This window comes from Tamandua tetradactyla, chromosome 7 (assembly GCF_023851605.1).
Source record: "Tamandua tetradactyla isolate mTamTet1 chromosome 7, mTamTet1.pri, whole genome shotgun sequence".
NCBI classification, from domain to species: Eukaryota; Metazoa; Chordata; class Mammalia; order Pilosa; family Myrmecophagidae; genus Tamandua; species Tamandua tetradactyla.
The window spans coordinates 103,425,668-103,453,375 of NC_135333.1; the positions used below are offsets into that span (position 1 = coordinate 103,425,668).

Consider the following 27,708-nt stretch of genomic DNA (forward strand, 5'->3'; position numbering starts at 1 on the left):
TTTTCTGTTGTGTTGCTAGTTCCTCTAAACTGATGCAAATGTACTAAGAAACGATGATCATGCATCTATGTGATGATGTTAAGAATTACTGATTGCATATGTAGAATGGTATGATTTCTAAATGTTGGGTTAATTTCTTTTTTTTTTCCGTTAATTAATAAAAAAAAAAAATCAAAAAAAAAATCAGTTGCTCAAGGGTCCACATCATTTAGTTACCAGCAGAACCCCATACTTTCCAGGCAATTTGTTATTATCTGGATTTTCATCCGTATTTCTACACATATTCCACTCATCTGAATCAAATAAGCAACACCCCTCCCTTCTGCCCCCTTCTCAATCTCTTCTACTGTGTTGTGTAGAAATCACAACAAATTCTTTACACACTATTTCCTAGGGAACATATAAAGGTATATTTAATTTCCTGCACATTCCCTTCAATTTCTTGCCCTAAGTGAAACCTGGCTATTTCTTCAGACTAGTTCTGTATCCTCCCAAATGAAGGCTATTTTCCCTTTCACACACTACTACCTTAGGACCTGGAGATTGTAAATATTTTCTGTTTCCCATCACTCCTTCCAAACCACTTTTCTCCTCCTCTACCTTTAAAAATCCCAGTTCCTTTAAAGTTCATGCCACTGGGTTTTACCAAATGCTGTCACCTTCACTCTGATAGTTTGAGGACTCTTCTTCATTCACTGATGACTTAACACCCGACTCATACCTTCCCATCCAACATGACTTCGACGCTCATCTACCTGGATCTTCCATTTAACACCAGGATCCCTCAGTCCTAGATCTTCCACTGCCACTTCATCTCAGTTGTACATCCCCTCAGTAACACCCCCCACTTTCTCATCACCAATCATCCCCCAAAACATCAACTTTAAGAATCTAGCTCTTTGATCAACCCACTGTCTTTTCATCACCCCTACTTTAGTACTTCCATACCTGAAATTCTTAGACTTCAGAAGGCCTCTAATCTCTGCTTCCATGGGTCAATATAGTTCACTCTCCATAGAGCCCCCAGAACTCTTTTAAAAGATAAATTAAATCATCTCACAACCTATTTACAACCCTCTAACTATAAATCCAAATTTCTTACATTGGTTTCCAAAGACTTCTGATTCTAGATTCTGTTGATTCTCCAAAATCATTTTGTACCCTTTCTCCATTACCCATTACACTCCAGCTACAACGGCCTTGTACTAACTGTTCCTGCTGCTTAAATTATTCCTTCCCTGGCCATATAGCTACATCTTTTGAAATTATATCCTCAAAGAGGTCTTCCCTAATCAGTATCTAAAGGAATCTTTAGATTCTTTTTCACAGAACCCTATTTTATTTTCTGCATAATATTTCAAATGTTTTCTTCAATATTTATTGTCTATCTCCCTCCAACTACTGTTAGCTCCATAAGCAGGATTCTTGTCTCATTTATCACTGATTATCCCAAAGTTAAAACATTGCCAAGCACATAATAGGCATGCAATCCATTGACTGCTGAAATGAACAAAATGACAAATATAAAATAAGAGCTTTAAGAATGAAGAGGAAGAAAGAAATAATCACTTTTGCCTGTGATAATCAGAAAAGGCATAATGCAAAAGGTGACCATCTAAGTGTGGCCTCAAAAGGACTCAAGAGATAAAAATGAGATAGAGAGAATATCATAAGTAATCTACAAACAAAATATGAATGTGTGAGAGAAAAATATAAACAGCCCAGATGCAACAGTAGGGGAAAAAGAGTTTTCTAGTACAGTTTTGGAAACGGAGCCCAGTTATGGAAGACTGAATGCCTTGTCAAGGACTTCAAATCCATTAGATGGTCAATGGATGGCCACAGAAGTTGTCTGAGTAGAAAAGCAACACAATCATTAAGATGCTTTAGTAAGATGATTCTGATAACACTGAGCCAAATGCATCTGATGGGGTAAGAGAAGAGTTGCAAAGCAATATGATCAAGCGCATAGCGGCAGATTGGCCTTGCAAAGAACAATGGTCATCTCTTTTCCCAGAAAAAGGAAGATAATATGAAGGTATTCTAAGCCAACATAATAATAATAGGGAGAGAAGGTAAACAATAAAAGGATTCCAACCAAGCACCTTAGTAAAAGAATGGGAAAATGCAGGGACTTGAGGTGGATAATGATGTGAGACTGGCTGGAGGTGGGAGTCTGGGAAATGTCAAAAGGGTCTAGACCCAAACTGGACAGCAGCCAAGGAGTCCACGTGGAGTTAAGCTCAAATGTGCAGAATTCCTAAGCCACAGTTTAGTTATGAGGGGGCGAGGCGGCGAGTCGGAGTTGGAGAATTGCAGGTTGAGGAATGATTCTGGGAAGGTAGTAGAAATGGAGAGTAGCTTCTCCATCATGCTCTTCTTCCACTAACCGCCAAACTCCCCCGATCTCGCTCCTAACAAAAGCTACCAAGCCACAGAAGTAAAGCCTACCCGGCGCTACCACTTCACTTGCCCCGAAAGTGCCCCCCCCCCCCATACACTGCCAGCAGCTCTACTTGCTTCTCCGCCTATCCATGGCGGAGAAGCAAGCCCACGTCGCCCCCCTTTTTTAGGGCAAAGGGTCGGGGTCCCCAATGCCAACCTTGTCACAGTCCCAAACACAAGCTGCACATTGCCCAATTAGCGCGATCCAGCCTACCTAGCGTCCAGGTGAAGGCGCGCCTCGGCACAACGCTGTGCGCATGCCCGGAAGCTTCAACTATTCAGCCTCCGACAGCGGCATATTTAAAGGGGCAGCTCACGGAAAGAAGCGCCTTACCCTAGACTGCAGTGTCTCACTGAGTACCAAGTCTCGGGACCCAGAGAGGAGGAAACGCGGCAGGCGGAGCGGGGGCGGGACCTGGAGACTTGCGCCCGCCCATCCGCTTCTCCGAGCGAGCGTAAGTTTTTAGGCCTTTTACTCCGCGGGGCGTCGCCCCACCCGCGTCCCGTACAGCGGGCAGGTAAGGGATTCCCGCCGTCCGCACCTGCTTCCCGGAGACTGTCCGAGGCCCGGGCCCGCCTCACCCTCTGCCCCCGAGTTATCGGGTGACCGTTTGTAGCGCAAATCGCTTCAAGTCTTATCTCCAAAGTGAGAGGCGCTAGAGAGGAAGTAGGTTGCGTGGGAAGACCCTGCTCCGGGATCGTGACCTGGGTAGTGGGCCCTCCGGGATCAGAAAGGTACTCCGATGGAAGGAGGAACTTAAGGCGCGGAGAGGCGTCACCCAGCACTTCTGTGGCTCGGTCAGACCTCGCCTCATTTCTCAACTTCCAGGCTGTTTGTTCTCTGAGCTCTTCTGCGAAATGAAATCTCATTTCCCGATAGCCAGGAAGTAAGCCCAGCACGCAGCAGAGATGCTGGCAGCGTGGGAAGCATTCTGAGCATACCCTCGATTCTAATAAGCTTGTTTTCTCTGATTTCCAAGCTCTCAAGAAATTAGAAAGTGGACAGTGGATGTAAAGTTTAGATAACTACATTAGCAGATGGGAAAAGTGTACTTAAGCCTGGCAACCAGAGAGTGAATCAAGAGATTAAAAAAAAAAAAAAAAAAAAAAAAAAAGCAACTTGGGGAAGCCGAGAAAGAACATCCGTCATTTAGAATGGGAACCAGTAACACTTATTAATGCCTCAAAAACAAATCTTCCCAAGGAGACTTCAGAGCACAGGATATTAAAATCTGCCTTTCCCCTTGCTGGGGATAGTCCTTGGAGACGACTGTCAGAAGATACCTTTTATGTTTCTGTTCTGTTCTTCTGTTTCATGCTAAATATTTATTTGAATTTAGCTTTCTGCTTTTCGCAGTGAAGCTGATCTTCCAGACCAAATTTGTGCCTTCCAAAGTTTTGTCCATTTCAGTAAATATCAGTGAAGAGTCGTTCGGGCCAAAACCTCCTCACCATCTTCCCACTCCACATCAGCACGCAGGTTCTGTTGGCTCTGTCTGGGAATATATCGAGCATCCAAGGATTTTGCACTTTCTCTGCCTCCACCCTGGTCCTAGCCGCCACTTGTTAGTGTAAGTTGTTAGTGTAGTCTCATAATTGGCCTCTCCCTGCGTCTCTACTCCAGTAGAGTTTATTTTCAGCAGCACCCCCAGTGCCCTTTTAAGGCATGAATATACAACATATCTCTCCCTTCTCAAAACCACCGGTATCTTCACATCTCACTGAGAGAATAAACAGTCAATACAAAGGAATTGAAGCCAGTGGCCTGGTTTCCAAATCTAGCAGACACCATGAGTGTTTTCTTGACCTCTTGAGTCATTTGTACCAACCTGTCCCCCATTCTAAAAATTCTCTGGTATGCTACTGTCTTGATTTTCAGCTTCCCTCCATGACTCTGCCTCATGAATATTTAAAAATTTTCTTTCTCTTCATTCATTCCCATTTTATATATTCCTAATATATAAGGCAACCTTATCTTACTTATTGCTTCAACCAACTCCTTTATTTATTGTGCATTCTTTACCTAAACTTCCCTCTTAACCCACAGACTATAATATCTAGTTACTTGCTGCCACCCCCCAGATAGTTCCAGAGATAGATATTCCACATTTAATATCAAAACTGAATGGTTTATTTCCTCGTACTATCTACCTAATTGCCCAAGCCAAAAAACCTACGAATCATCTTCCTTGTTCTCCTCACTCTCCATCCCTTCAATATCTGATCACACATGAAATCCTTTTGATTTAGCCTCCTAAATCTCCTGAACCTTCCCCTACCTAATACTTTTTTCAGGCTCTTATTTCTGCTCACCCAAATTATTGTATAATCATTCCGACTGGACTCTGTTTCTCAATATGCATCCCTTTAATTTTTTATACAGAGGATATTTTATCTTTACAAGTAAATCTCTTTTATGAACAAATTGATTCCTGAATATGCTCACAGAAATTTTACTGAAAACAGTAAACTTTTTGTTACTTTGTATAAATTGCATTTGGAAAATAGTATCCTAATATACATCAATAAGAATAAAAAAATGAACTTTTAAAATTCTTATTGATGTGTGTAGGTGGGAAAAGAATGCAAACCCAGAGGACAATTAATCAGAGAACTTACAATTTTAATTTCCTCTTAGAACATTAACTAGTTGACTTTAGAGTATTTCTTTACAATGGTGTATTAAGTTGCCAACCTTTCCTATGATATAACAAAGGGTGATATATAAGTTTACAGATGTCCTTCCCAAAGCTACTGTAAAATTTTAATAAGAATTTTTTATATTTTAGGAATAGAAGATGAACAAATCCATAACCTCATCAACATACGTGCGCTGCCTCAATGTTGGACTAATTAGGAAGCTGTCAGATTTTATTGATCCTCAAGAAGGATGGAAGAAGTTAGCTGTGGCTATTAAAAAACCATCTGGTGATGATAGATACAATCAGTTTCACATAAGGTTATATACAATATTCCTTTTTTAAAAATTCTTATATCACAATATAAAATGATTAATAGGAATAAATAAGTACTGCCCAATATCGCAGCTTAGGGACTGGGTCTTTCTCATGGAGATAACAGTTATAAGTAACCCATTTTTTGTTTGTTTTCTTGTAATTTTTGCTTCATTTGCCTTATTGGCTGGGCTGATATTATGGTCTTGAAAATTTAGTTTTGGGATTAGAACCAATTACAATTCTCTGGCAAGCTACGTGCGGTTTACTCTGCCTCCCCAGCTTATTTCCATATTGAAGTAATATAAGAATTTTTAAGAATCTCTAGTAAAATTCTGAAACTTAAGCTTCTAAGTGCGTGACTCTAATGCATTTTATCAATGTATTTTGGAAATTCTTCAAATTGATATTTTAAAGTTGTTACTTATGAGTGTACACATCTATGATCAGAATTCTTAGTGCTTAGTTAGGTCAGGAGTTTTCGACACTATTTTCAGATAATTTCCAATATTCCTCTCTACTCAGTTCTGCTTTCTTTAATGTAAAACATAAATGCAGATTTTATTCTTTGTCAATCATTGCTGCTGAGATCTGTCAAAATATGTAGCATGAGGGAAAAAAATTTATCTGTAATTTTCAGCATTAACCTGCTAAAAAACCTTTTTAAGTTTTGGTTCCCTCATTAATCCTTCCAAGAAATGTTTCCTAGTTTGAAGGGTAAACTTCTTCAATTTCTTGAAAGAAGCTTACGTTTAAACCTTGAAAGCCAATTTTTAAAGATAGTTTATTGAGATTATTATTGATCTTAATACGTGGAAGATAGTTGAGACCGTGGGGAAAAGGAAAACTCTTCCTTACGGAAGAATGCCAGCCAGTAATTGTTGAAAGGATGATAGAGTTAGAAAGGTACTAATTTCCAATCACCAATGAATTATTGACACACATGGCTCAGTAATGAATGCTAAAACTGCCTTTGAAACACATTATCACCTACATAGTATTCTTACCAAAAAGTTGTAACCCGAATTTAATCTTCGGAAAATAGACAAATATAGACTGTGAGCCATTCTACAGAGCATCTGCCCTAGACTCTAAATACACAGTATACACACACACACACACACATATACACGCACACAGGGCATGAGTGCAAATGTGGCAAATTGTTATCAATTCGTCAATTCAGTTGGTGAATCTAAGTAAATGATAAATGATTATTCATTGTATTATTCTTTCAATTTTTCTGTAGTTTTGGAATTTTTCAAAATAAAATATTTGGAGGGAAAACAGAAAAAGCTATGTTAAGTTTTTAAATGTTATTTTTCAAAATCGAGTGTCAAGTGGGTGAAAACACCTGATTTGCCTTTTTCCTTAAGCTTAATTGGAATATAATTAAGATCAAAGGAGTAATATTATAAGTTTATGTATATTCTATTTCTTTAATTTAGCAGGCTTATTTATTAAAATTATATAGCTAGGGTGGGCCACGGTGGCTCAGAAGGCAGAGTTCTCACCTGCCATGCCAGAGACCCAGGTTCAATTCCTGGTGCCCCTGTGCATGTAAAAAAAAAAGGAAAAAATTATATAGCCAGCAGAATTAGTAAGTCATATAGGAAAATACTATAGCTTAGCAGTTGAGAGTGCACCTGTATGCTTGAATACAGCTTGTTGGCTGTCTGGCGATGGGCTAGTCACTTTACCTCTCTAAGTCTGGCTTTCTCATTATTAATATAAAGATGATAATCATAATGTCTTTGAAAACTAAATGAGTTCATGTGTGCATGTCTTAGCCCACTAAATAAATACTTAGTACGGATCATCTTTGGCATCTTTTTTCTTCTGCTCATCTTTCTTGTCTTTTAGTTTTTGCAGGCTCTCTTGCTGCTCTTTTCATTTAATATTTTAGTAGGTGGGATGGAAGGCACAGGGATGGGGGAGCAATTCCTATTTTCATATTTGTTCTATTGATATATTCATTTTGTTTATTTGTTCCTTTTAAGGAGATTTGAAGCATTACTTCAAACTGGAAAAAGTCCCACCTGTGAATTACTGTTTGACTGGGGCACCACAAATTGCACAGTTGGAGAGCTTGTGGATATTTTGGTCCAAAATGAGTTTTTTGCCCCTGCCAGTCTTTTACTGCCAGGTAAACTAAGTTTGACCAAGGTCTCAACAGAGTGGAAAGACAAGAAGAATAGGAACATTTCTTCTTACTCTTGCTTTTTTCTCATAATAGAGGAACTTTACCGGAGAGTCTTTTTCATTCCTTCAGTTCTCCCCAACTCCTTAACAAGCACCTCAGACATAGGACTCTCCAGACTCTGCTGCTAAGCTGGTGGAGGCTTCACGATGGAATCTGATCCCACTATTAAAGCCAGGTAGTTGTGTACCAGTTGGAATTTTTGAAGGATATATATACTTCAGAAACCTAGTTTAGGCTGTAGGAAATTATTCTTTTCAGCTCTTTCTTTTTTCACCCTCAGTGTTCACCCTGATGAGACCCTGTAATCCTGATTTCCTTAGATTTTATATATATATATTTTTTTGACATGGGCAGGCTCCAGTAATTGAAGCAGGTCTCCAGTGTGGCCGGCGAGAATTCTGCCACTGAGCTGACGTTGCACCACCTTCCTTAGATTATATTTTGCTGCATTGGAATATCTAATTGCCTTCCTCATAACCTTGTTTTTTTTTTTTTTCATTAATGCCAGTTACACCAGTGGTTCCTTTATGCATAAGCTTCACTTGGGGCCAAGCTCAGGGTGAGACTTGCTTTTATGAAACTTATTTCTGTAGGGGAGAAGCTAAGACTCCTCATAATGATGCTTAAGAGTTGCTTCCAGGAAGCCTCTTTTGTTGCTCAGATGTAGCCTCTCTGTAAGCCCAACTCTGCAAGGAAAATCGTTGCCCTCCCTGCTACCTGATTCAAACCATTTAGGGGTAAAACTCTCCCTGACAGTGCGGGGCATGACTCTCAAGGATGAATCTGGCCCTTGCACTATGGGATCAACAACATCTTCCTGAGTAAAAGGAGGAAAAAGTGTAATAAAATAGGGCATCAGTGGCCAAGAGAGATCAAATGGAGTCACGAGACTGTTCTGGAGGCTGCTCTTATGTAAGCTTCAGTTAGATAGTGCTAATTGCCGTGGTTTGCTAAACACCAGTCATCATCGCTCCTATTGACTCTTAAGAACACCTAGGGCTTGAAGTGAGACTCTATAAAGGTTTCATGCACTAGGTTTGCCTTCTGGAACGTAATTACCAGAGGGTTCCTAGGTCAGATAAATCCTGAAATTCAGAGGGACCAACCTCTTCAGGATTATCAATTAATTTCATCCCCTTATGCTTTAGTGTGGACACCCCTTCTCAACATGAAAAAGTCAGAATATGCATTGCCCAAAGATCTCCATATATTGGATGAAGGATTAAAGGAGAAGAAAGAAGTATAAGAGAGGAAATGGGATTTAACAAATGAGTATGACTGCTGAATCACTATATTAATATTCTTTCTAGCCTTCAGTGTTTTAGAGCAGCTAGAAGGAAAAATCTGAGGTGATGGAATGGTAGCTCATGACAAACTCTGGGATCTATTCTGTAACCACTTGCTAAAGTGTTTTTTGAAAATTTTTGCTTTTTTCTTTCTTAGCTTTGTATATGTGTTATGTCATACAATAAAAAAAAAAACTTAAAGAATCAGTTGGGGTTGTTGTTAAACATGTCGAGTACTAGGACCTATTCTAAATCTAACTGATCAGAATTCTGGAGTGGAGTTTTTAAATGAGTATTCCAGGACTTCTGATACAGATGGTTTATGGAACAGCCTTTGAAACACTGTCATGCCCTCTCTACCCATCTCTATCACATGTCATATTTAGTAGGTATGCTTCTTGTGTGTGCTGTGAGAATATGGAACCAACATGTAGAATTTGGGATGATGGTCAATGAACCAAGTTCCTAGTTTAACTTTTTTACAAACAGTTTTTCTCGTGGAAGGATAACATATCTTATTTCATTTTGCAGATGCTATTCCCAGAACTGTTAACACATTCCCTTCAGAGGAAGCTGTAACAGTTCAGCAGAAACAAATGCCTCTCTATGGCAAGGACAGCACACCTGTAGTACCAATGCAGAATGTTGAACAAAACTATATGTCACCTGACTCCTCTAGTCAAGAAGATAAAAGTTTAGAAGTTAGCAATACACGTAAGTAACATTTTAGTGCTTTCTATTAGTAGGTTTGTTATTGACATCATAACTGCTTTAAAGTAAATATTTTGTTTGTACAGTAGTCAGAGAAACATTGGTAGTAACCCTTTGGTGTTTTTTTCTCCCTGCCGATTTGCTAAGTACCGTCTCCATTGTATTCATTAGTATGTTATCAATGGGTAAACGCAATAGGACATGTAAACCACACAGCTGCTATGAAAAAATAAGTAAATATTTGCATAACTCCAAAAAGACATTTTTTAGAAATGTTTTAAATGTATTTAAAATATTAAAAAAATTTAATATTTTAAGAAAATATATGAGTGTATAATAGAGTTTTGGCTGGAGGATGACATTTTTTTCTTTCTACTGGATTTGACAAAGAATTAAACACAATCCTTAAGATAGAGTTGACCACTTACATTTAAAATATACTTTTATCCTCTCCCGCCTTGCCTAGTCAAAAGTTGTAAGTAGTTGCCTATATATGAAATCTTTAAATTGAGAAAAATGTCGATTATTCCTAGAATCAGTTTTATTTTTCTTTATTTTATTAACAGGCTTTCACAGTTTCTCGTTTTATGAATTGAAGAATGTCACAAATAACTTTGATGAACGACCCCTTTCTGGTGGTGGTAATAAAATGGGAGAGGGAGGATTTGGAGTGGTATATAAAGGCTACGTGAACAACAAAACTGTGGCAGTGAAGAAGCTTGCAGCAGTAAGTTATACTTTTAGGAATAAAAGGAATTAAAGGGAGAGCTGCTTCCTACTGTGCTATATGATAAGTTTTTAATGAATCTTTAGGAAACATTACATTATTGTATATTTGCTTTCTTTAAGAAAACATTATTCTAAGCTGGTGGTTCTTACCATTTTAAGATCTGATGAAAGCTGTGGATCTTATCCTAGGAAAATGTAGTTGCCCTTACATACATACTAATATATATATAATTTTAGAGGAGTCACAAAATAAAGTTGAGAAGCCTTGATCTAGGTTGTGCTTCATGCATAATCTAGATTAAAATGGTGCGATATTAAGAATATTTTCTAAGAATAACTTTCTTTGCATTACTTTTCTTATTTAAAAATAAAGTTCATAAAATATAAAAAGATTGAAAAATTTTTCATTTGTGCCCTTTGTCCCTATTTCTATTAAGTTATTCACCTTTACTTATTGATGTGTTGTGTTCTAAATCTGTTATCCTCTAAAATATAAATATAATAGATCTTGATATTTTAAAATAGTCAGCTCTTTGTAATATGTGTTGCAAATGCTTTTGCAGTTTTTTTTTCTTCAAGTTTGTGTATGTTTTCGGTTACAGAGACTTTTTTTTCCAAAATGTTTATGCAGAAAAGTCTCGTATATTATTTCATTTTGTTTCTACAATATTTCAGTGAGATTTACATGGTTCTTTCTTCTCACTGTCATGGAAATTTGAGCAAATCAGTAATCTTTCTAAATCTTAATTGTTCTATAAAATGGGGAGAATAATGCCTTACTATTTTAAAGAAAGGGAAATAGGCCAACCAATTTCTTGATCTCCTTTCTAGCTTTAGGAGCCATGGAGTTCTTGCATTTTGCTGTACTGTTTATTATTTTATTTTTCAGATGGTTGACATTAGTACTGAAGAACTGAAACAACAGTTTGATCAAGAGATAAAAGTAATGGCAAAGTAAGTGTTAATATAGCAGTCTGGTATTGTGAAAAAAAAAACAGGACAAAGGGTAAGGGATCCAGTTTCTTACCCAGAATATGCAATGAGATAGTGGTGTTTTCAAATATATAGAATGAAAGTAAACAGTTTAGAATAGAGTAGCTGAAGAAACTTTTTGGCTCTGCAGTTCTATTACTACATAAACTCATGTATCTATTGATTAGATAGCCGTCATTATTTTAAATCACAGCAAAGTTATATAAAATTCAAACTCTCTTATACTTTTTTTTTTAACATATATACAAAGCAAAGAAAGAAAAAGGCAGTAGTTTTCAAAGCTTCTTCAACAGGTAGTTACAGGACAGATCCCAGAGTTTGTCATGGACTACCATACAATCCTCTCAGACTTTTCCTTCCAGCTGCTCCAGAATATAGGAGGCTAGAAGGAATAAATATTCTTTTATCATCACAATCGTCTTTTTTTTCTTTTTGAGAAAAATAACATATATACAAATGTGCAATAAATTTAAAAGCACAGCACCACAATTAGTCTTGGAACATATTTCAAAGTTTAGCATGGATTACAATTCCACAATTTTAGGTTTTTACTTTCTCTTACGCTTTTTGTTATCATATTTTCGCTCCCAGAATTCATGAGAGATAAACTCTGGAGATACTCTTAATTTTTTTTTCTGGAGATACATTTAAAAAATCTTAATTGTGGAATAATAGGCCTTTAGCTGTAAGTTGACACCCATAAAGGAACTAGGAAGTCTTATATGCTAGGTTTCTTAGAAGACATTGACCAGTATGATGGAAACTAGTTGGGCATCATCAAATCAAGAAATACTTTCAAATAATGATAGTGATTTGTATTTGAGTGCATACAATATACCAGATACTGTTTTATGTATTTTATGTGCCTTGTCTCATTTAGTCCTCACAATAACTAACTAGAGTTTTTTTTTTTAAATGAGATTTAGAAACATTAAATAACTTGCCCAAGATTACTTAGCCTGTAAATGTTAGAGCTGTGATTCAATCCCAGGTCTGTCTGATTCCAGAGCCTGAGCTTTTAATCTGAATCCTAATAGGTCTAAGTCTTTACACCCATTAGACCGTTGCTATAAATCATCCATTTTGGTTGCTAAACCTCAAGAAAAAAATAGACTGGGATTGATTCAGTCACAGTGAAATAATGCACACTAGAAAAAGATCAAAGCTTTTTCTTTTTCAGGATTTGTTCTCCCTACCCCTGCCTCCCACTCTTTAATCCTGAAACTAGTAAGTTCAAAGAAGATAATATGGATAATACAGGAAAATGTTTTTAAAATAATAGAAGCTATCTCTTAATTATGCCACACAGATATAACCATTGCTAATATTTTTATGTACTTGCTTCATGATGCATGTGCAGCATTTTCCCTTTCTCATTAAAAATAATTTGAAAACATTTAAAATTATTATGCAACATTCTAGTATATATAAGTATCAGATTTTATTTAATCATACCATTAGGTTTGTTTCAAAATTATAATTTGTTTGAAAAACAAAGTTTTTCAAAATTATAAATATAAGCTCCTTTAAACATTTTTAAGTGCCTGTAAGCATCCTATAATTTTGTAATTTTAAATTACAAATTTAAGCTGCCATAGATAGGCTCCCATAAATATCCTATAAACTGTGACAGTGAAGGTGCTTGCAGCGAAAATCCCCTTGGGAGACGGGGAAGAAAGGAGGACATATTAAACTTCCCCATCTGGCGAATTTCTGATATTCTCACATGCAATGGGGACAACTATAGGCTGAGCCCTCGATCTTGGTATTCGTCCCTGTGAAACTTATTCCTGCAAAGGAGAAGCTTAGCCTACTTCTAATTATGCCTAAGAGTCAACCCCAGAGAACCTCTTTTGTTGGTTAAATGTGGCCTCTCTCTCTTAAGCCAGCTCCGCAGATGAGCTCACTACCGTCCCCTCTACATGGGACATGACTCCCAGGGGTGTAAGTCTCCCTGGCAGCGTGGGACAGGATTCCCCAATGAGCTAGGACCAGGCATCATGGGATTGAGAAAGGTTTCTTGACCAAAAGAGGAAAGAGAAATGAGGCAAAATTAAGTTTCAGTGGCTGAGAGATTTCAAACAGAGTGGAGAGGTTATCCTGGTGGTTATTCTTTGCATTATATAGATATCCCCTTTTAGTTTATGATATATTGGAATGGTTAAAGGAAAGTACCTGAAACTGTTGAGCTGTGTTCCAGTAGGCTTGATTCTTGCAGACGATTGTATAACTATATAGCTTTTACAATGTGACCCTGTGATTGTGAAAACCTTCTGTCTGATGTACCTTTTTTCCAGGTTATGGACAGATGACTAAAAAATTAAGGCTAAAAATAAATAATGGGGGGGAGGATAAGGGGTAAAAATTATTGGGTAGAGTAATGGTCAGTGAGAGGGTGGGGTAAGACATATGGGATGTATGAAGTTTTTTTCTTTTTATTTCTTTTTCTGGAGTGATACAAATGTTCTAAAAATTAAAAATGATCATGGTGATGAATACACAGCTATGTGATGATATTATGAGCCATTGATTGTATACTATGGGTGGACTGTATATGTGTGAAGGTTTCTCAATAAAAATATTTAAAAGAAAAGGAAGCTTGCAGCAGTAAATTATACTTTCAAGCTCCTAAAAGCATTTTTGTATGTAAGCATAAATCTTTAAATGCAACTCTACCTATTTCATCAGAAGACAGCCCTAGAAATAGAATTACTGGGTTAGAGTATGTGAACATTTTAAAAACTTCTGAAGTACAATAGGACCTTGTTTTATGTAACCAATATGTTTCAAGACCCTTTGAATTGAAAATCATGCAAAATAGTGAACCCTATTTTTAAAATTTATTTATTAATTTAAAAAATTTAACAAACGAACTAAAACATTAACGTATGTAATGTTGCATATCATCACTTAGTTGCATATTCATCATTTCTTAGAACATTTGCATCAATTCAGAAAAAAAAATAAAAAGACAACAGAAAAAGAAATAAAATGAAAACAGAAAAAAAAAAAGATTATACATACCATACCCCTTACCCCTTGCTTTCATTAGCATTTCAAACTAAATTTATTTTAACATTTGCTCTATTATTTATTTTTATTCCATATGTTCTACTCGTCTGTTGACAAGGTAGATAAAAGGAGCATCAGACACAAGGTTTTCACAATCACACAGTCACATTGTGAAAGCTATATCATTATTCAATCATTCACAAGAAACAAGGCTACTGGAACACATCTCTACATTTTCAGGCAGTTCCCTCCAGCTTCTCCATTACATCTTGAATAACAAAGTGATATCTACTTAATGCATAAGAATGACCTCCAGGATAACCTCTCGACTCTGGAATCTCTCAGCCATTGCTGCTATGTCTCATTTCACTCTTCCCCCTTTTGGTCGAGAAGGTTTTCTCAATTCCTTGATGCTGAGTCTCAGCTCATTCTAGGATTTCTGTCCCACGTTGCCAAGAAGGTCCACACCCCTGGGAGTCATGTCCCATGTAGAGAGGAGGGGGAGAGTGGTGAGATTGCTTGTTGTGTTGACTGGAGAGAGAGGACACATCTGAGCAACAAATGAGGCTCTCTTGGGGGTGACTCTTAGGACTAAATTTTAAGTAGACTTGACCTATCTTCTGTAGGATTAAGTTTCATATGAACGAACCCCAAGAATGGGGGCTCAGCCTATAGCTTTGGTTGTCTACACTACTTGTGAGAATATCAAGAATTCAACTTGGGGAAGTTGAATTTCTCCCTGTTCTCACCATTCCCTGAAGGGAACTTTGCAAATACTTTTCCACTCACTGATCGAATCACTCTGGGATTCATCGGGGCATCACTCTGGACAAACCAACAAAATCTCATGTCCTACCTGAGATTCCAAGTACTTATAGTGTTCAATCAAACTATCTACATAAGTTATATTAGGAAATGCACCAGTCAAAATATAAATTTTGTACCAAATAAACATTTTTTGCTTTAGTCTCACACATAAGTTGAGATTTTAAAATATTAATTACCATCTATTCAGCATCCTGCAGTAATGACATTCCTTTGTTCTTCCTCGTGCAAAAACATTTTTAAAATTTGTACATTTAGTCGCTATTATTATACTCTCTAGGCATTCCTAGATTATACCATCTCAGTCTTTAACATCTATCTTTCTTTCTGATTTTATTTATGCCCCTAGCCCTCCTCCCTCTATCATTCTCACATGCAGCTTCATTCAGTGTTTTAACATAGTTGTATTACACTTAGTTAGTATTGTGCTGTCCATTTCTGAGTTTTTATATTCAGTCCTGTTGCACAATCTGTATCCCTTCAGCTCCAATTACCCAATATCTCACCCTATTTCTATCTCCTGATGGTCTCTGTTACCAACGAAATATTCCAAGTTTATTCACTAATGTCAAGTGAACCCTATTTTTTAATAAGTATTTCTTATAAAAACAGACCTGTCATACATTTAAAAATTTTTTATTATTTTTTTTAAATACCAAAAACACCAACAAATGCAAACATTAGTAACTTGATCATTCTGTTCTACATATATAATCAGTAATTCACAATATCATTACATAGTTGCATATTCATCATCATGGTCATTTCTTGGAACATTTGCATCTATTCAGAAAAAGAAATACAAAGAAAACAGAAAAAAATTCATATATACCATACCCCCCACACCTCCCCCTCACCGATCACCAGCATTTCACTCTAAATTTATTTTAAAATTTGTTCCCATTATTCATCTTTATTCCATATGTTTTAATAGTTTTTGAATTGTCAAATATAACATATTTACAAAAAAGCAATAAATTTCCACGTACATTTTAACAAGCACTTATAGAACAGATTTTAAAGTTTGGTATGGGTTACAGTTCTGTGATTTTTTGTTTTTTCTTCTAGCTGCTCCTAGACACTTTAGACCAAAAGAAATATCAATATAATGATTCAGCAGTCATACTCACTTGTTAAATCCTGTCTTCTCTGTTATACTCCTCCTTTTTTTTTCTTTTTTGTAAGAAATAACATATATACAAAAAAACAATAAATTTCAAAGTACGTCACAACAATTAATTGTAGAACAGATTTCAGTTTGGTATGGGTTACCATTCCATTATTTTAGGTTTTTACTTCTAGCTCCTCTAAGGTACTGGAGACTAAAAGAAGTGTCAATATAATGATTCAGCACTCATATTCATTTGTTGAACCCTACTGTTCTAGTTTGCTAGCTGCCGGAATGCAACACACCAGAGACGAATTAGCTTTCAATAAAAGGGTATTTATTTAGTTAATGTATAGTTCTTCAGAGAAAAGGCAGCTAACTTTCAACCGAGGTTCTTTCTTACATGGGAAAGCACAGGGCAATCTCTGGCCTTCTCTCCAGGCCTCTGGGTTCCAACAACTTTCCCCGGGGTGCTTCCTTTCTGCATCTCCAAAAGCCTGGGCTGAGCTGCAAGTGTTGAGATGAGGCATGCTAAGCTGCTTGGGCTGTGCTATGTTAAGGTCTCTCATTTAAGCACCAGCCAATTATCTCAAACATCATTCATTGCAGCATGCACGCCTCCTAGCCAACTGCAGATGTAATGAGCAACAGGTGAGCTTCACATGCCATTGGTTCATGGCCACAGCAATGGAACTAGGCACTTTCACCTGGCCAAGTTGACATCTGAATCTAACTACTACACCTACCCTCTGTGTATAACTCCACCATCACCTTTGATCTTCCTCTCACTCTTTAGGGGTATTTGGGCTATAACCATTTCTAACTTTTCCATGTTGCAAGGGGCTGTCAATAATATGGGATAGTAGGATGAAACTAGTTGATGTTCTGAAAAGGCTTGCCCCTCTGCATTTCTGGACTTAACCTGGTCCAGGGACCCATCTGGAGGTTGTAGTAAAAAAAATAACTGTAAAGTTATTCTAGTGCATGGAACCTTAGTAGAATCTTATATAATGTCCTAGGTATTCTTTAGGATTGTCAGGAATGGTTTTGGTTGGGGTTTGGCAAGTTATGATAGGTAGAAATGTCTAACTTAAGCTTGAGTAAGAGCAACCTCCAGGGTAGCCTCTCTATTTGAACTCTCTCAGCCACTGATACCTTATTCGTTACACTTCTTTCCCCCTTTTGATCAGGATGGCACTGTTGATCCCATGGTGCCAGGGCCAGATTCATCCCTGTACCATATATTTTTATAAGTAAAGCAAATAAACATTCTATTAACAATAAGAAAAAAAATTAATCTTTGAAATAATTTTAAAAATGTTTAATTCTCTCTTGCTGTCTGTCTTTATTTTTTTCATTTGCCAGTCATGTATACCTGAATTCCCGTGTATTGAGTTTGTGTAAAACGAAGTCCTAAATGGCTTTATGGATAAGTTATGGTAATTTATATTCCTACCAGCAGTATATGATAGCTTTTCATTTTCAGTACTACCTCACCCTCATTGAATTTTATTTCTATTTTCAATACATGTCAATCTCTGGACCTTATTAGCAGAGTAACCTTAGCCAAGTTTCTTAACACTTTATTCTAAATTAAAAAGCAGGTAAATCACTTATTACAGTGCCTGCATATAATATAAACTCATCAAATGTTAACTACTTATTTTAAAAATAAACCAATTTCTTAGAAAATGGAATACTTACTGTTTTACTTTGTACTTCTTAAAATAGTTATGTGGGTAGAAGTCCGATTTGATATAATTAAAAGTCAGATTTGTAGAATATTTTGAATGATCAAGCATTTGAATAGAACTTTTATCATGTACCAAGTGTATTTCTAGGTTTTCATATATATTTGCTCATTTAATACTCACAGCATCATAGTGTCCAATTAACATAGTAGGTGTAATTATCCCCATTTAGCAGGTAAAGAAGCTAAGATTCAGTAATGTTATGCCATGGGTCACATATCCAGAAGGCAGAGCTGTACTTTGAACTTAGCACTTTGTACTCACAATCCAGTCTTCTTTCTGCTTTACCTCAAATGTCTGCAGTTTTGTTATCCCACAGCTCTCTTTAGTTTATTATTTTCAAGTATATGAAGAAAACCAAATTGGGCTATAAATGATTAGATATGATTAATTAGATGTGTAATTTGTTGTAAATTAGATGTGACTAAATATCAGATATCTTTAAAGCAGCACTTTTTGCATGTTGGAGAATGTTTTTTAATATTGTATTAGTTAGGGTTCTCTAGAGAAACAGAATCAACAGGGAACACTTGCAAATATAAAATTTATGAAAGTGTCTCACGTGACCGTAGGAACGCAGAGTCCAAAATCCACAGGGCAGGCTGCGAAGCCAATGACTCCAATGGATGGTCTGGATGAACTCCACAGGAGAGGCTCACCACCCAAAGCAGGAATGCAGCCTGTCTCCTCTGAGTCCTCCTTAAAAGGCTTCCCATGATTGCATTTAGCATCACTAATTGCAGAAGACACTCCCCTTTGGCTGATTACAAATGGAATCAGCTGTGGATGTAGCTAAGTGATCATGACCTAATCCTATGAAATGTCCTCATTGCAACAGACAGGCCAGCGCTTGCCCAATCAGATGAACAGGTACCACAACTTGGCCAAGTTGACACCTGTCCCTAACCATGACAAATATTTTCATAAAAACCTTAATAGGTTTCTTGAAATCCTATTTGTAATATCGTTGAAAATTGTGCTAAGCAAAGGTAAATATCAGCTTAGTCCTTAACCAAACTATCACAAGTTCCAATGGATCTGAATTATTGAGCTTTTACTATAAAATAGAGAGATTTTGTTTCTATTGTTGAATCAGTACTGACTAAAAACTATTTACCACAAATTATAACAGTTATTAATAATGTAAACATTATAACATATATATCATAATTATGTCACATTATTTTCTTGCTTTTTTCTGTTATAAATCTAAAGTGAATAATTTCTAACCTATTGCTGAGTATATAAGTCTGCATTATAATAATTTTGAGTTATAAGTTTAATTATGAAAATTATTCATTGCAGGTGTCAACATGAAAACTTAGTAGAACTCCTTGGTTTTTCTAGTGATGGAGAGGATCTCTGCTTAGTATACGTTTACATGCCTAATGGATCATTGCTTGACAGACTGTCTTGCTTGGTAAGATGTTTCTACATCAAACTGGCTTTCTGTTTCCATGTTACAGTACTAATATTCAGTTTGTGATGGCATCATTTAAACCACATTAAACTTAATAATTTCCCTTCTCTATGGAAAGTATGTTGTTGTTATATAAAAATGGACTTCCATGTTCTTAGGTGATAATCTAAAAATATAAAATTGTCAATTAAGGCTAGACTTTGAAGATGTTCTTTTGTATTTTTATTTGCAAATAACAAATGCTAACCCCATATTTGATCTCGTCTAGAGAATTTTTAACAACTTAAAAAAAATTGTAGTCTTAAATTCTTAGTGATATAGTATCATTTTTAGTTGTTGCCTAGAAAAGTATTCTTTATTTTCCATAGATTTTTTTATCCTCTGTTTTTAATTGGTTGGTTTGTTTCTTCACAAGTATGGTACTCCACCACTTTCATGGCACTTGAGATGCGAGATTGCTCAGGGTGCAGCTAATGGCATCAGTTTTTTACATGAAAACCATCATATTCATAGAGATATTAAAAGGTAAATGCTTTTGTTAAAAACCTTTTGGAAGTCTATCTTTAAAGAATAATTGTGTCCTTACTCTTTCCATTCACTGTTCATATGTATGTCTTAACCTCGAGCAGCTGGACTTTTTTTGCCATCACTCCTTGAAAGCTTTTCTCACTAAAAATATCCAGATGTCCTTTATTCCAAACACGGTGACCTATCTTCAATGCTCATCCTGTTTAACCTTTTTTTTTCTTAAATATCATATTTTTCAGTTCTTGACCACTTTTTCTATCAAAATTCCTTTCTCAGTTTCTGGATCACCACTGTTTTCTGAATCACTTTTATCCTCCATAGGTACTTTTCAGTTCTCTTCTTTCTTTTTTATTTATTTATTGAACACCTATATCCTAGGTGCTATGGATGCTATAAGTAGCAAAAGTAGCATTTATCGAATTTGACATCAATTAAATAGTTACAAAATAATGTAGAATAATAAAATGATAGTAAATGTCATAAAGAAAAGGTGACCAAAGCTCTAAGAGCTTGTAACAGGGGAAGCTATTAGTTCTTGGAGGTCAAGGAGAGTTCCCTGAGAAAGTGATATTTCAGCTGAGATCCAAAGAATGAACAGGAAGTAATTAGGCACAATTTGATGGTGGTTTAGAAGATGGGGAGAAGAGCATTCCAGGCAGAGGAAACTGCATTTGTCAGACCAGAGTTGAGAGGAACATGGGAGCATGATGAATTACAGCAACTGAAATAAATGTAGTATGATCAAAGTGCAGAAATTAAAGGAATGATTAATGTGAGATAAAACTATAGAGGTAGGCAGAGAACTAGGCCAAGGTAAGGATTTTAGTCTTACTATAAGTGTGATGGGATGCCATTGAACATTCTTAAAGTGGCATCATATTTAAATTTTGAGAAGATTACTTTGGATCAGGTGTAGAAAACAGTTTGTAAGAAGGGGTACTTGGAGGCTATCACAAGGAGCCTCGGTGGTGGTTGTACATATAATAAGTGAACAGAATCGAGAGGTTGAGATGACAGGACTTGCTGCTGTCTGGCTGTGGAGGGGCCAGGGAGAGGGAAAGGTCAGGAATGATGTCTGGGTTTCTGGCTTCTAGAATTGCATTCTGGAATGATGATAGCATGATTCACATACAGAAAGCATTGTAAGAGGACCAGGTTGGGGTGGAGTTGGGAAAGGAAAGAACATGAGTTCTCTTTTGTACATGTTGAGTTTGGGGTGCTTTTAAGTTACAGAAAGCAGTGTCATACAGGTTTGGAGCTTAGAAGAATTCTGATATGAAGATATAAGTCTGTGTATTATTTGCCTACAGGTGATAAATGAAAAGTTGTCCTATGATGCAGTTACTTAAGGAGAGATATAAACTAAGAAAGGGACCTAAGATTAACTTTTTTTGGAACCCTAGGACTTAATGATAAGTGGAAGAGAATGAGTCCAAAAAGGAATCTAAGGAAGTACATACAGAAAAGCACATGAAAGCTAGGAGAATGTGTTTTCCCTGAAAAAGAAAAACAGTGTCAAGAGGGAGTAATCAAAAGTCAGGTACTTTTTAGAGATCCAGATGAAGACTGAAAAATAACCATTTGATTAGTGCCATGAAAATCATTAGTAATGTTACAGAGACCTATTTCCATATAGTGATTGGGTCAGAAGTCAGGTTATATTGAGGAGAGAGAGTGGGAGCTGGGAAACTAAGATATGATTATAGACAAGTCTTTTAAGACATTTATCTTTTGAAGTGGAATAGATGTCTCATTTAGAAACCTTTTTTTTCTTTTAATTGGCAGAGACTAAAACATGCTTCTATATTTATGGGAAGGGTCCATATAAGAGGTAGATGGTACAGTGGAAGAGAGAAATGGGGTAATTTACAGGACAAGTTCCTGAAAATGTAGGAGGGAGCCAATGTCTAGAGGAAATGGCCTCAGATAACAGGGGAGACACATCGCCCATCCCTTAAGTATTGGTAGTCCCTCCTGCTCTTACCTCCTTGTATCTTCTCTTCACTCTGCATGTTCTTACTGAATGATATTATACTGACTTCAGCTGCCATCTCTATGTGAATAACTCCCAACTCTGTATCACCAGCCTCTAACCCTGTATTTTCAGTATCTCCATGTGCCTTAGGAGTCTCTCAGTCAGCATGTCAAAAATAAGATTTCTCTCTTTTAACCCAAACTCTCTGTCCTGCATTTCCCTTTTGATCCCTTGAAGTCACTGTTCATCCAGTCTCCCAAGCAAAAGATTTTATCATTCCTCTTATCCTACTAATTACAAGGTCCTATTGAATGTGCCTCAAAAGGCACTTTCTATTTATCCCCCATGCTCAGCCTTTGTTTAGACCCTCATTTGTTTGCTTATAAAACCTCCTACCTGGGTGCATGGGTGGTTCAGTGGTAGAATGCTCGCCTTTCATTCAGGAGACCCGGGTTCGATTCCCAGATCATGTAACCCCCCCCACCACCACCAAAAAAAACCCCTCCTAACTGGTCGTCCTACAGCAGTCTGTACCAGTTCTCATCTGGTCACCACACCACTGCCAGGGTTATGGACCTAAAAGTTAGGCCTTATAATGTCAAGCCCCTACACTGAAAAGTTGAGTTGGAGCATGTTGCTTACAGAATAAAGTTCAAGTTCCCTTCATATTCCATGGACACCAGTTTCTTGCCATTGATCACGTGGACAGTTTGCTTTCAACGCTTTGTACATGTTGCTCCTCTTGCCTGAAATGCCTTTCTTTCCCTCATTTACCTGTCAACTTCTAAGTAGCTTAAAAACTAAATACACTTGTTACCGTCTCTTTGGAATTTTTTCCCCATTTTTTCGAGGCATGTGGTTGTTCTCACAGCACTTTATATGTCATATTTCCATTATTTGGTACTTATTAATAAATTATTTAAATTATTTATTCATGTACCTTTGTCACAGACAAGATTCTAAGATTCCTCCCATGCGCAGTCTCAAGCTTAAATACTAATACTAATACTAAAAGGGATTCCTCAATGAAGTTTAATTGTATATAAATATAAATGAATATACACAATAAGTGAATATTTTTTAGCTATATTCTGTTCTCTTCAAAATATTCCAGATAATAAAGAAAAAAAGAAATAGGTAAAGATGTGAATAACTTAAATACTTGGATTGGAAATTTATTTTTAAATGAATTAAGGAAGTTTAGGAAGAAAATTTTAAAAGTTGCTTTAGAAGACTGAGGGAAGTTACCCTGTAATAAATTATTTGTGAAATAATGAAAATCTCTCTCACTAACATCAGCTTTATTCTCCTAAAATTTTTTGTTGAGAAACTAAAAGAGAGGGCAGTCATTTCTCCTCAGCTGTAATTGAAATTCTAGATTTATTTGCATAAGTTATAGGTTTTTATGATATACTATAAAGTGGCATACTCTGTAAATGAATATCTGTATATATACACAGACACGTATTCAATTATGTGTACGTACCTCTAACTAAGAAAATATTTGGCTTGCTTGGGAAGAGTTTTTTTTCCTACTAACTTTAAATTTTTTTCAGTGCAAATATCTTACTAGATGAAAGCTTTATAGCCAAAATATCTGACTTTGGCCTTGCACGGGCTTCTGAGAAGTTTGCTCAGACAGTCATGACTAGCAGAATTGTGGGAACAACAGCCTACATGGCACCTGAAGCTTTGCGTGGGGAAATAACACCCAAATCTGATATCTACAGTTTTGGTGTGGTAAGTTTCATGTGGATAATTAGTAACGATATTAAATCTGCCTATCATTATAAAATTGAAGTAGAATATTTTTATTTATTTATTTATTAACTCTTTTATTTAGTAGAATATTTTTAAATACACCTGTCTTGCTTAGCTCTCTTCTATAAAGATGTTCCCTTTAACCGTTAGTTAGATCAGGAAGTTTAGAAAAACTCCTCTCAATGTGGAAAACTTTTTAATTGATTTCTGAAATTACCCCAAGAACTGATATTCTTGCCGCACTATACTCATGAATTAGTATGAAGCTTAAATCGAATTACTGGATAAAATAGATCATGTCATACAGTATCACTTTAGTTTCATATTTTAAGAATGAAATTTTAAGTAAATAAGCTTTGGCATTTTCTGATCTCCCAGTCTGTTCCTCATAACTTTTAAGAATGAGGTGAGAAGTTGGTAGGGGTTGTTAGAGAAACGGTGCTTTATCTTCATTTTATTTTCACATATGCATTTCAGATAGCACTGTTAAGTCTAGGCGTAGGGTTGTAGGATACCCATAAGGTTTAGAAAATAATATTCTCATAAGAGGAAATTATTCTTGTGAAGACTCCCGTGCAAGGAGGAAGAAGATCTGGGAATTCCCAGAACACGTATTGAGTGAAGCTGAATCTTTAGTAAATTGCCAGAAGAGAAGCAGTGCTTATGAGGATCAGTGGGATCCAAGGTTCCATGAAGGAAGGGTGGTGGGAAATGCCTAAAGCTCACTTCAATACCCCAAAGACGTAATACTTTGTATGGAAATGATTCATCACATTTCATTATCAGGCTTTATATTCTTTCCAGTTTCTATAGCTTGTCTTGAGCCTTTTATTAATGGACTTTTTTTGTCTTCATAGGTTTTACTAGAAATAATAACTGGACTTCCAGCTGTGGATGAACACCGTGAACCCCAGTTATTAGTAATTCACAGATTTATTTTTTTCTCGTCCTTTTCTCTTTGAATTTATATGGGTAGATTTGACATCTAGAAATGTTATTTTTCTATTGGCAATCTTTCCGTTGGCAATTATATGATGGCATGTGGAAAGAGCACTTCTAATCTCAGCTCTGGAATGAAACATTTGTGAAGCTTAGACAAGTCACTTACATTCTGTGTTCTAGTTTCTTTGTAGGGAAAATTAGAATTGAACCATATGATTTCTGGGTCTCTCCAGTTTATTTTGTTATGTTCGGGGTGGTTTTTAGTAGCATTTTCAGCTTAGAGAGGAAAAACAACATCACTGCCATTCACTTGTATTCAAGTAGTTGTCAGTAAAAATTCTCTATCCATTTCTATTATAAAGTATTTTATTTGGAAAGTATCATGTAAAACATCACCTAAGTTGTTATATTAGATATTTGTCAAAAATTGCAAAATAAATTAGATTAGCTGTATGCTAAAATAGGAAAATTATGCCTTGCCATTTTTTCCTATATAGTATATTTAAAAATTTAGAATATTTTTGTAAAATTTAAGAATTACAGAAATAACTATTATTGTATGTATGTTTTTCTTGAAATTAAATAACTACACTGATTTATTCTAATTTATGTATTTTAATGGGATACGTCAGTGTGACAAATTCAGGTAATATACATATGTCAGATTATATCCCTAGAACAGGGATTAGAAAGTCAAAAGGTGTATATGTATCTCCACTCAAGGGTTAGTTCGTACTCTTTTAAGAAAATTTGTAAATATAATGTCTATATGTTATAATATTGCATATAATTGTCTTTTATAAAACTACATTACAGAGCTTTCTGTGGTATACAAGAAATGTAATAATGCAATTGTATAATCACATTGAGGTATATTTATGGAACATAACATTAAAGTTCTTGTGAAAAGTTAGTATATTTTTAATATTTAGATTTTTATAGTTAACACAAAAAGAGTAAAATTTTGTTTTCACCTGAGAAATAAAATGCTCTGTCTTACTGGTTTTTGAACATCAGGAGAGAAGCCTGGGCTAGAGATAGTTTTTGAGCCATTAGTATAAAGGCATACTTAAAAAGATTTTATTACAAGTACAGGTGAAGAGAGTGGTCCTTTAAAGAATCTTAATATCGCTAGATTCTACCAGTGCCAAATACTTTCAGAATTGTCTTTTGGAAGGGTTTTGTACTCTCCTTCACGTAAATTATATTTTCCATTCCAGTCTTTCACCTCTTTCTCTCACTTCATTATTTTTTCATCTTGGCCTTCCCCTCCTTCCCCCTTCTTTTTGCTCTTTGACTCAACAATCTGAACACCCCTGGAAAGGAATTTGCTAGATACAAGGACAGTGAGATTGTATCTTCAAATTGAAGGCACTTTATTAGAAGCAAATCAAGCAGCAGACCACCCTGTGCTGCTAATGAGAACATGGGAGCAATTGGTTTAGCAACATAATATGTAAAAATGAGAAGACAAACAGCTAGAAGGCATAAATAAGAAACAAAAATATTTAGAGTTTCTCTTGGTATGGCTTTAATTCTTAATAAGGTTTTAAAAGTGGCTAGTAAAATGAGAATACATTTTACTATAAAGTAGGTTGATTTAAATAATCTAAATTTATATTCTAAATTTTTTTACTTTTATTTGATGCTCTTAATGTTTTAACACATTTTAAAGCTAGATATCAAAGAAGAAATAGAAGATGAAGAAAAAACAATTGAAGATTATATTGATATGAAGATGAATGATATTGATTCCACTTCAGTTGAAATTATGTACTCTGTTGCTAGTCAATGTCTGCATGAAAAGAAAAATAAGAGGCCAGACATCAAGAAGGTATTAATTTTTTTTACACTTATATAAAAAGTGAAGGGGTATTATTAGTCACTTTTTCCTAAATATGCATTTCAAACCAATTATTTCATGTGGTTCTTTTTTTTTTTCTTTCTTTTTATAAGGTTCAACAGCTGCTGCTAGAGATGACAGCTTCATGATTTCTTGAAACTTTGCTGGAATAGACTTTTGGCTTTTTACATACAGCTATCAAAGCCATTTATTATAAACTAAAATTTTTTGTAAATGCAATTCCTTATCTTTAACAATGCATCACAGTGTAGTACTATGGTTTTCAAAGCTCGTACTAAATCCCAAACATATAGAACAGATAAAAGTAGAGCCACTGTATCAATGCTTAGCCCCACCGTTTTAGTGTCATCTCAGCTCCTACAGTAATCCCTTATACTTTTCCTTAGAACTTGACTGCTTCACCAGAGTTTGAAAACAGGTTTAGCAAAAAGATCACAGGGCTAGATAGGGGCAAAATCTTTGTAAAGCTTTGGGCAATCTGTTAGCTGCTCGGATTTTTTTTTTCCTTATAATATGGACTAATATCTGCTTAGCTTTTCTGCCAGGTAGTCATGGGATCAAATGTTGCAGAATATGTAAAGCACTTTTTGAAATGTAAAATGATATAAAATGTAAAGTTTACAAAGGCAGGTATAAAATTATTATAGTCATATGTTTATCGGATCATGTTCACAGTTTGCTATTTTAAGCATTCACCACTAAACAAATATCCCCTTATAATACTCCCAAAATGATTTGCCTGTAATTAGATTGTTATGTAGGCAAAGGTGAAGGAATTTTGCAGGTCAATTAAGTTCCCTAAACAACTGACTTTGAGTTAGTCAAAAAGGAAATTATCCTGTGTGGGGCTCACATAATCAGGTATACCCTCACAAGAAGTCAGAGATTCTTCTTCTGAGCTTGATTGGAGTAAGTAAGTATTTGCCATGTTGTGAGAGGGCCATATTGGCCAGGACCTGAGTGAAAGGGACAGCTACTCCCAGCCATAAAAAATGGGGACTTCATTTGTACAGCCACAAGGAACTGAATTCTACCAACTGCTTGAATAAGTTGAGAAGAATACTCCAAGCTTCAGATGATACCAGTCATCCAACTGACACCTTAATTTCAGCTGTGTGAAACCCCAAATAGAGAATCTAGTTGACCTGTGTCTTGGATTCTGATATACAGAACTGTGATATAATAAAAGGGTTGTTTTAAA

General features: G+C 36.0%; 2 protein-coding genes across 11 annotated transcripts in view; one reads left to right on the top strand and one right to left on the bottom strand.

Annotated features, from left to right (window-relative positions):
- Nucleotides 1–3,291, bottom strand: part of PUS7L (pseudouridine synthase 7 like) — a 31,153-nt gene extending 27,862 nt beyond the window's left edge. Inside the window, exon 1 of one of the 3 annotated variants that reach the window (XM_077170622.1) lies at nt 2,988–3,291. The gene's annotated coding sequence lies outside the window, so the exon portion shown is untranslated. Of the gene's footprint in view, nt 1–2,602; nt 2,799–2,987 lie in introns of those variants that run through there. The other 2 variants (XM_077170621.1, XM_077170620.1) reach the window with 2 other exon arrangements.
- IRAK4 (interleukin 1 receptor associated kinase 4) lies at nt 2,741–27,708 on the top strand. Of its 8 annotated transcripts, none has more exons than XM_077170623.1 (12): nt 2,741–2,963; nt 5,235–5,404; nt 7,400–7,545; nt 9,420–9,602; nt 10,166–10,326; nt 11,218–11,282; nt 19,323–19,437; nt 19,853–19,962; nt 23,497–23,680; nt 24,559–24,621; nt 26,319–26,477; nt 26,600–27,708. In XM_077170623.1, exons 2-12 carry the CDS (start codon nt 5,244–5,246, stop codon nt 26,633–26,635), a joined length of 1,383 nt encoding a protein of 460 aa, XP_077026738.1. In that variant the 5' UTR covers nt 2,741–2,963; nt 5,235–5,243; the 3' UTR covers nt 26,636–27,708. The 8 variants fall into 8 exon arrangements, with proteins under 8 accessions (XP_077026738.1, XP_077026739.1, XP_077026740.1 ...); XM_077170624.1 differs by having other exon boundaries at nt 2,741–2,900; XM_077170625.1 differs by lacking the exon at nt 2,741–2,963 and adding an exon at nt 2,970–3,180.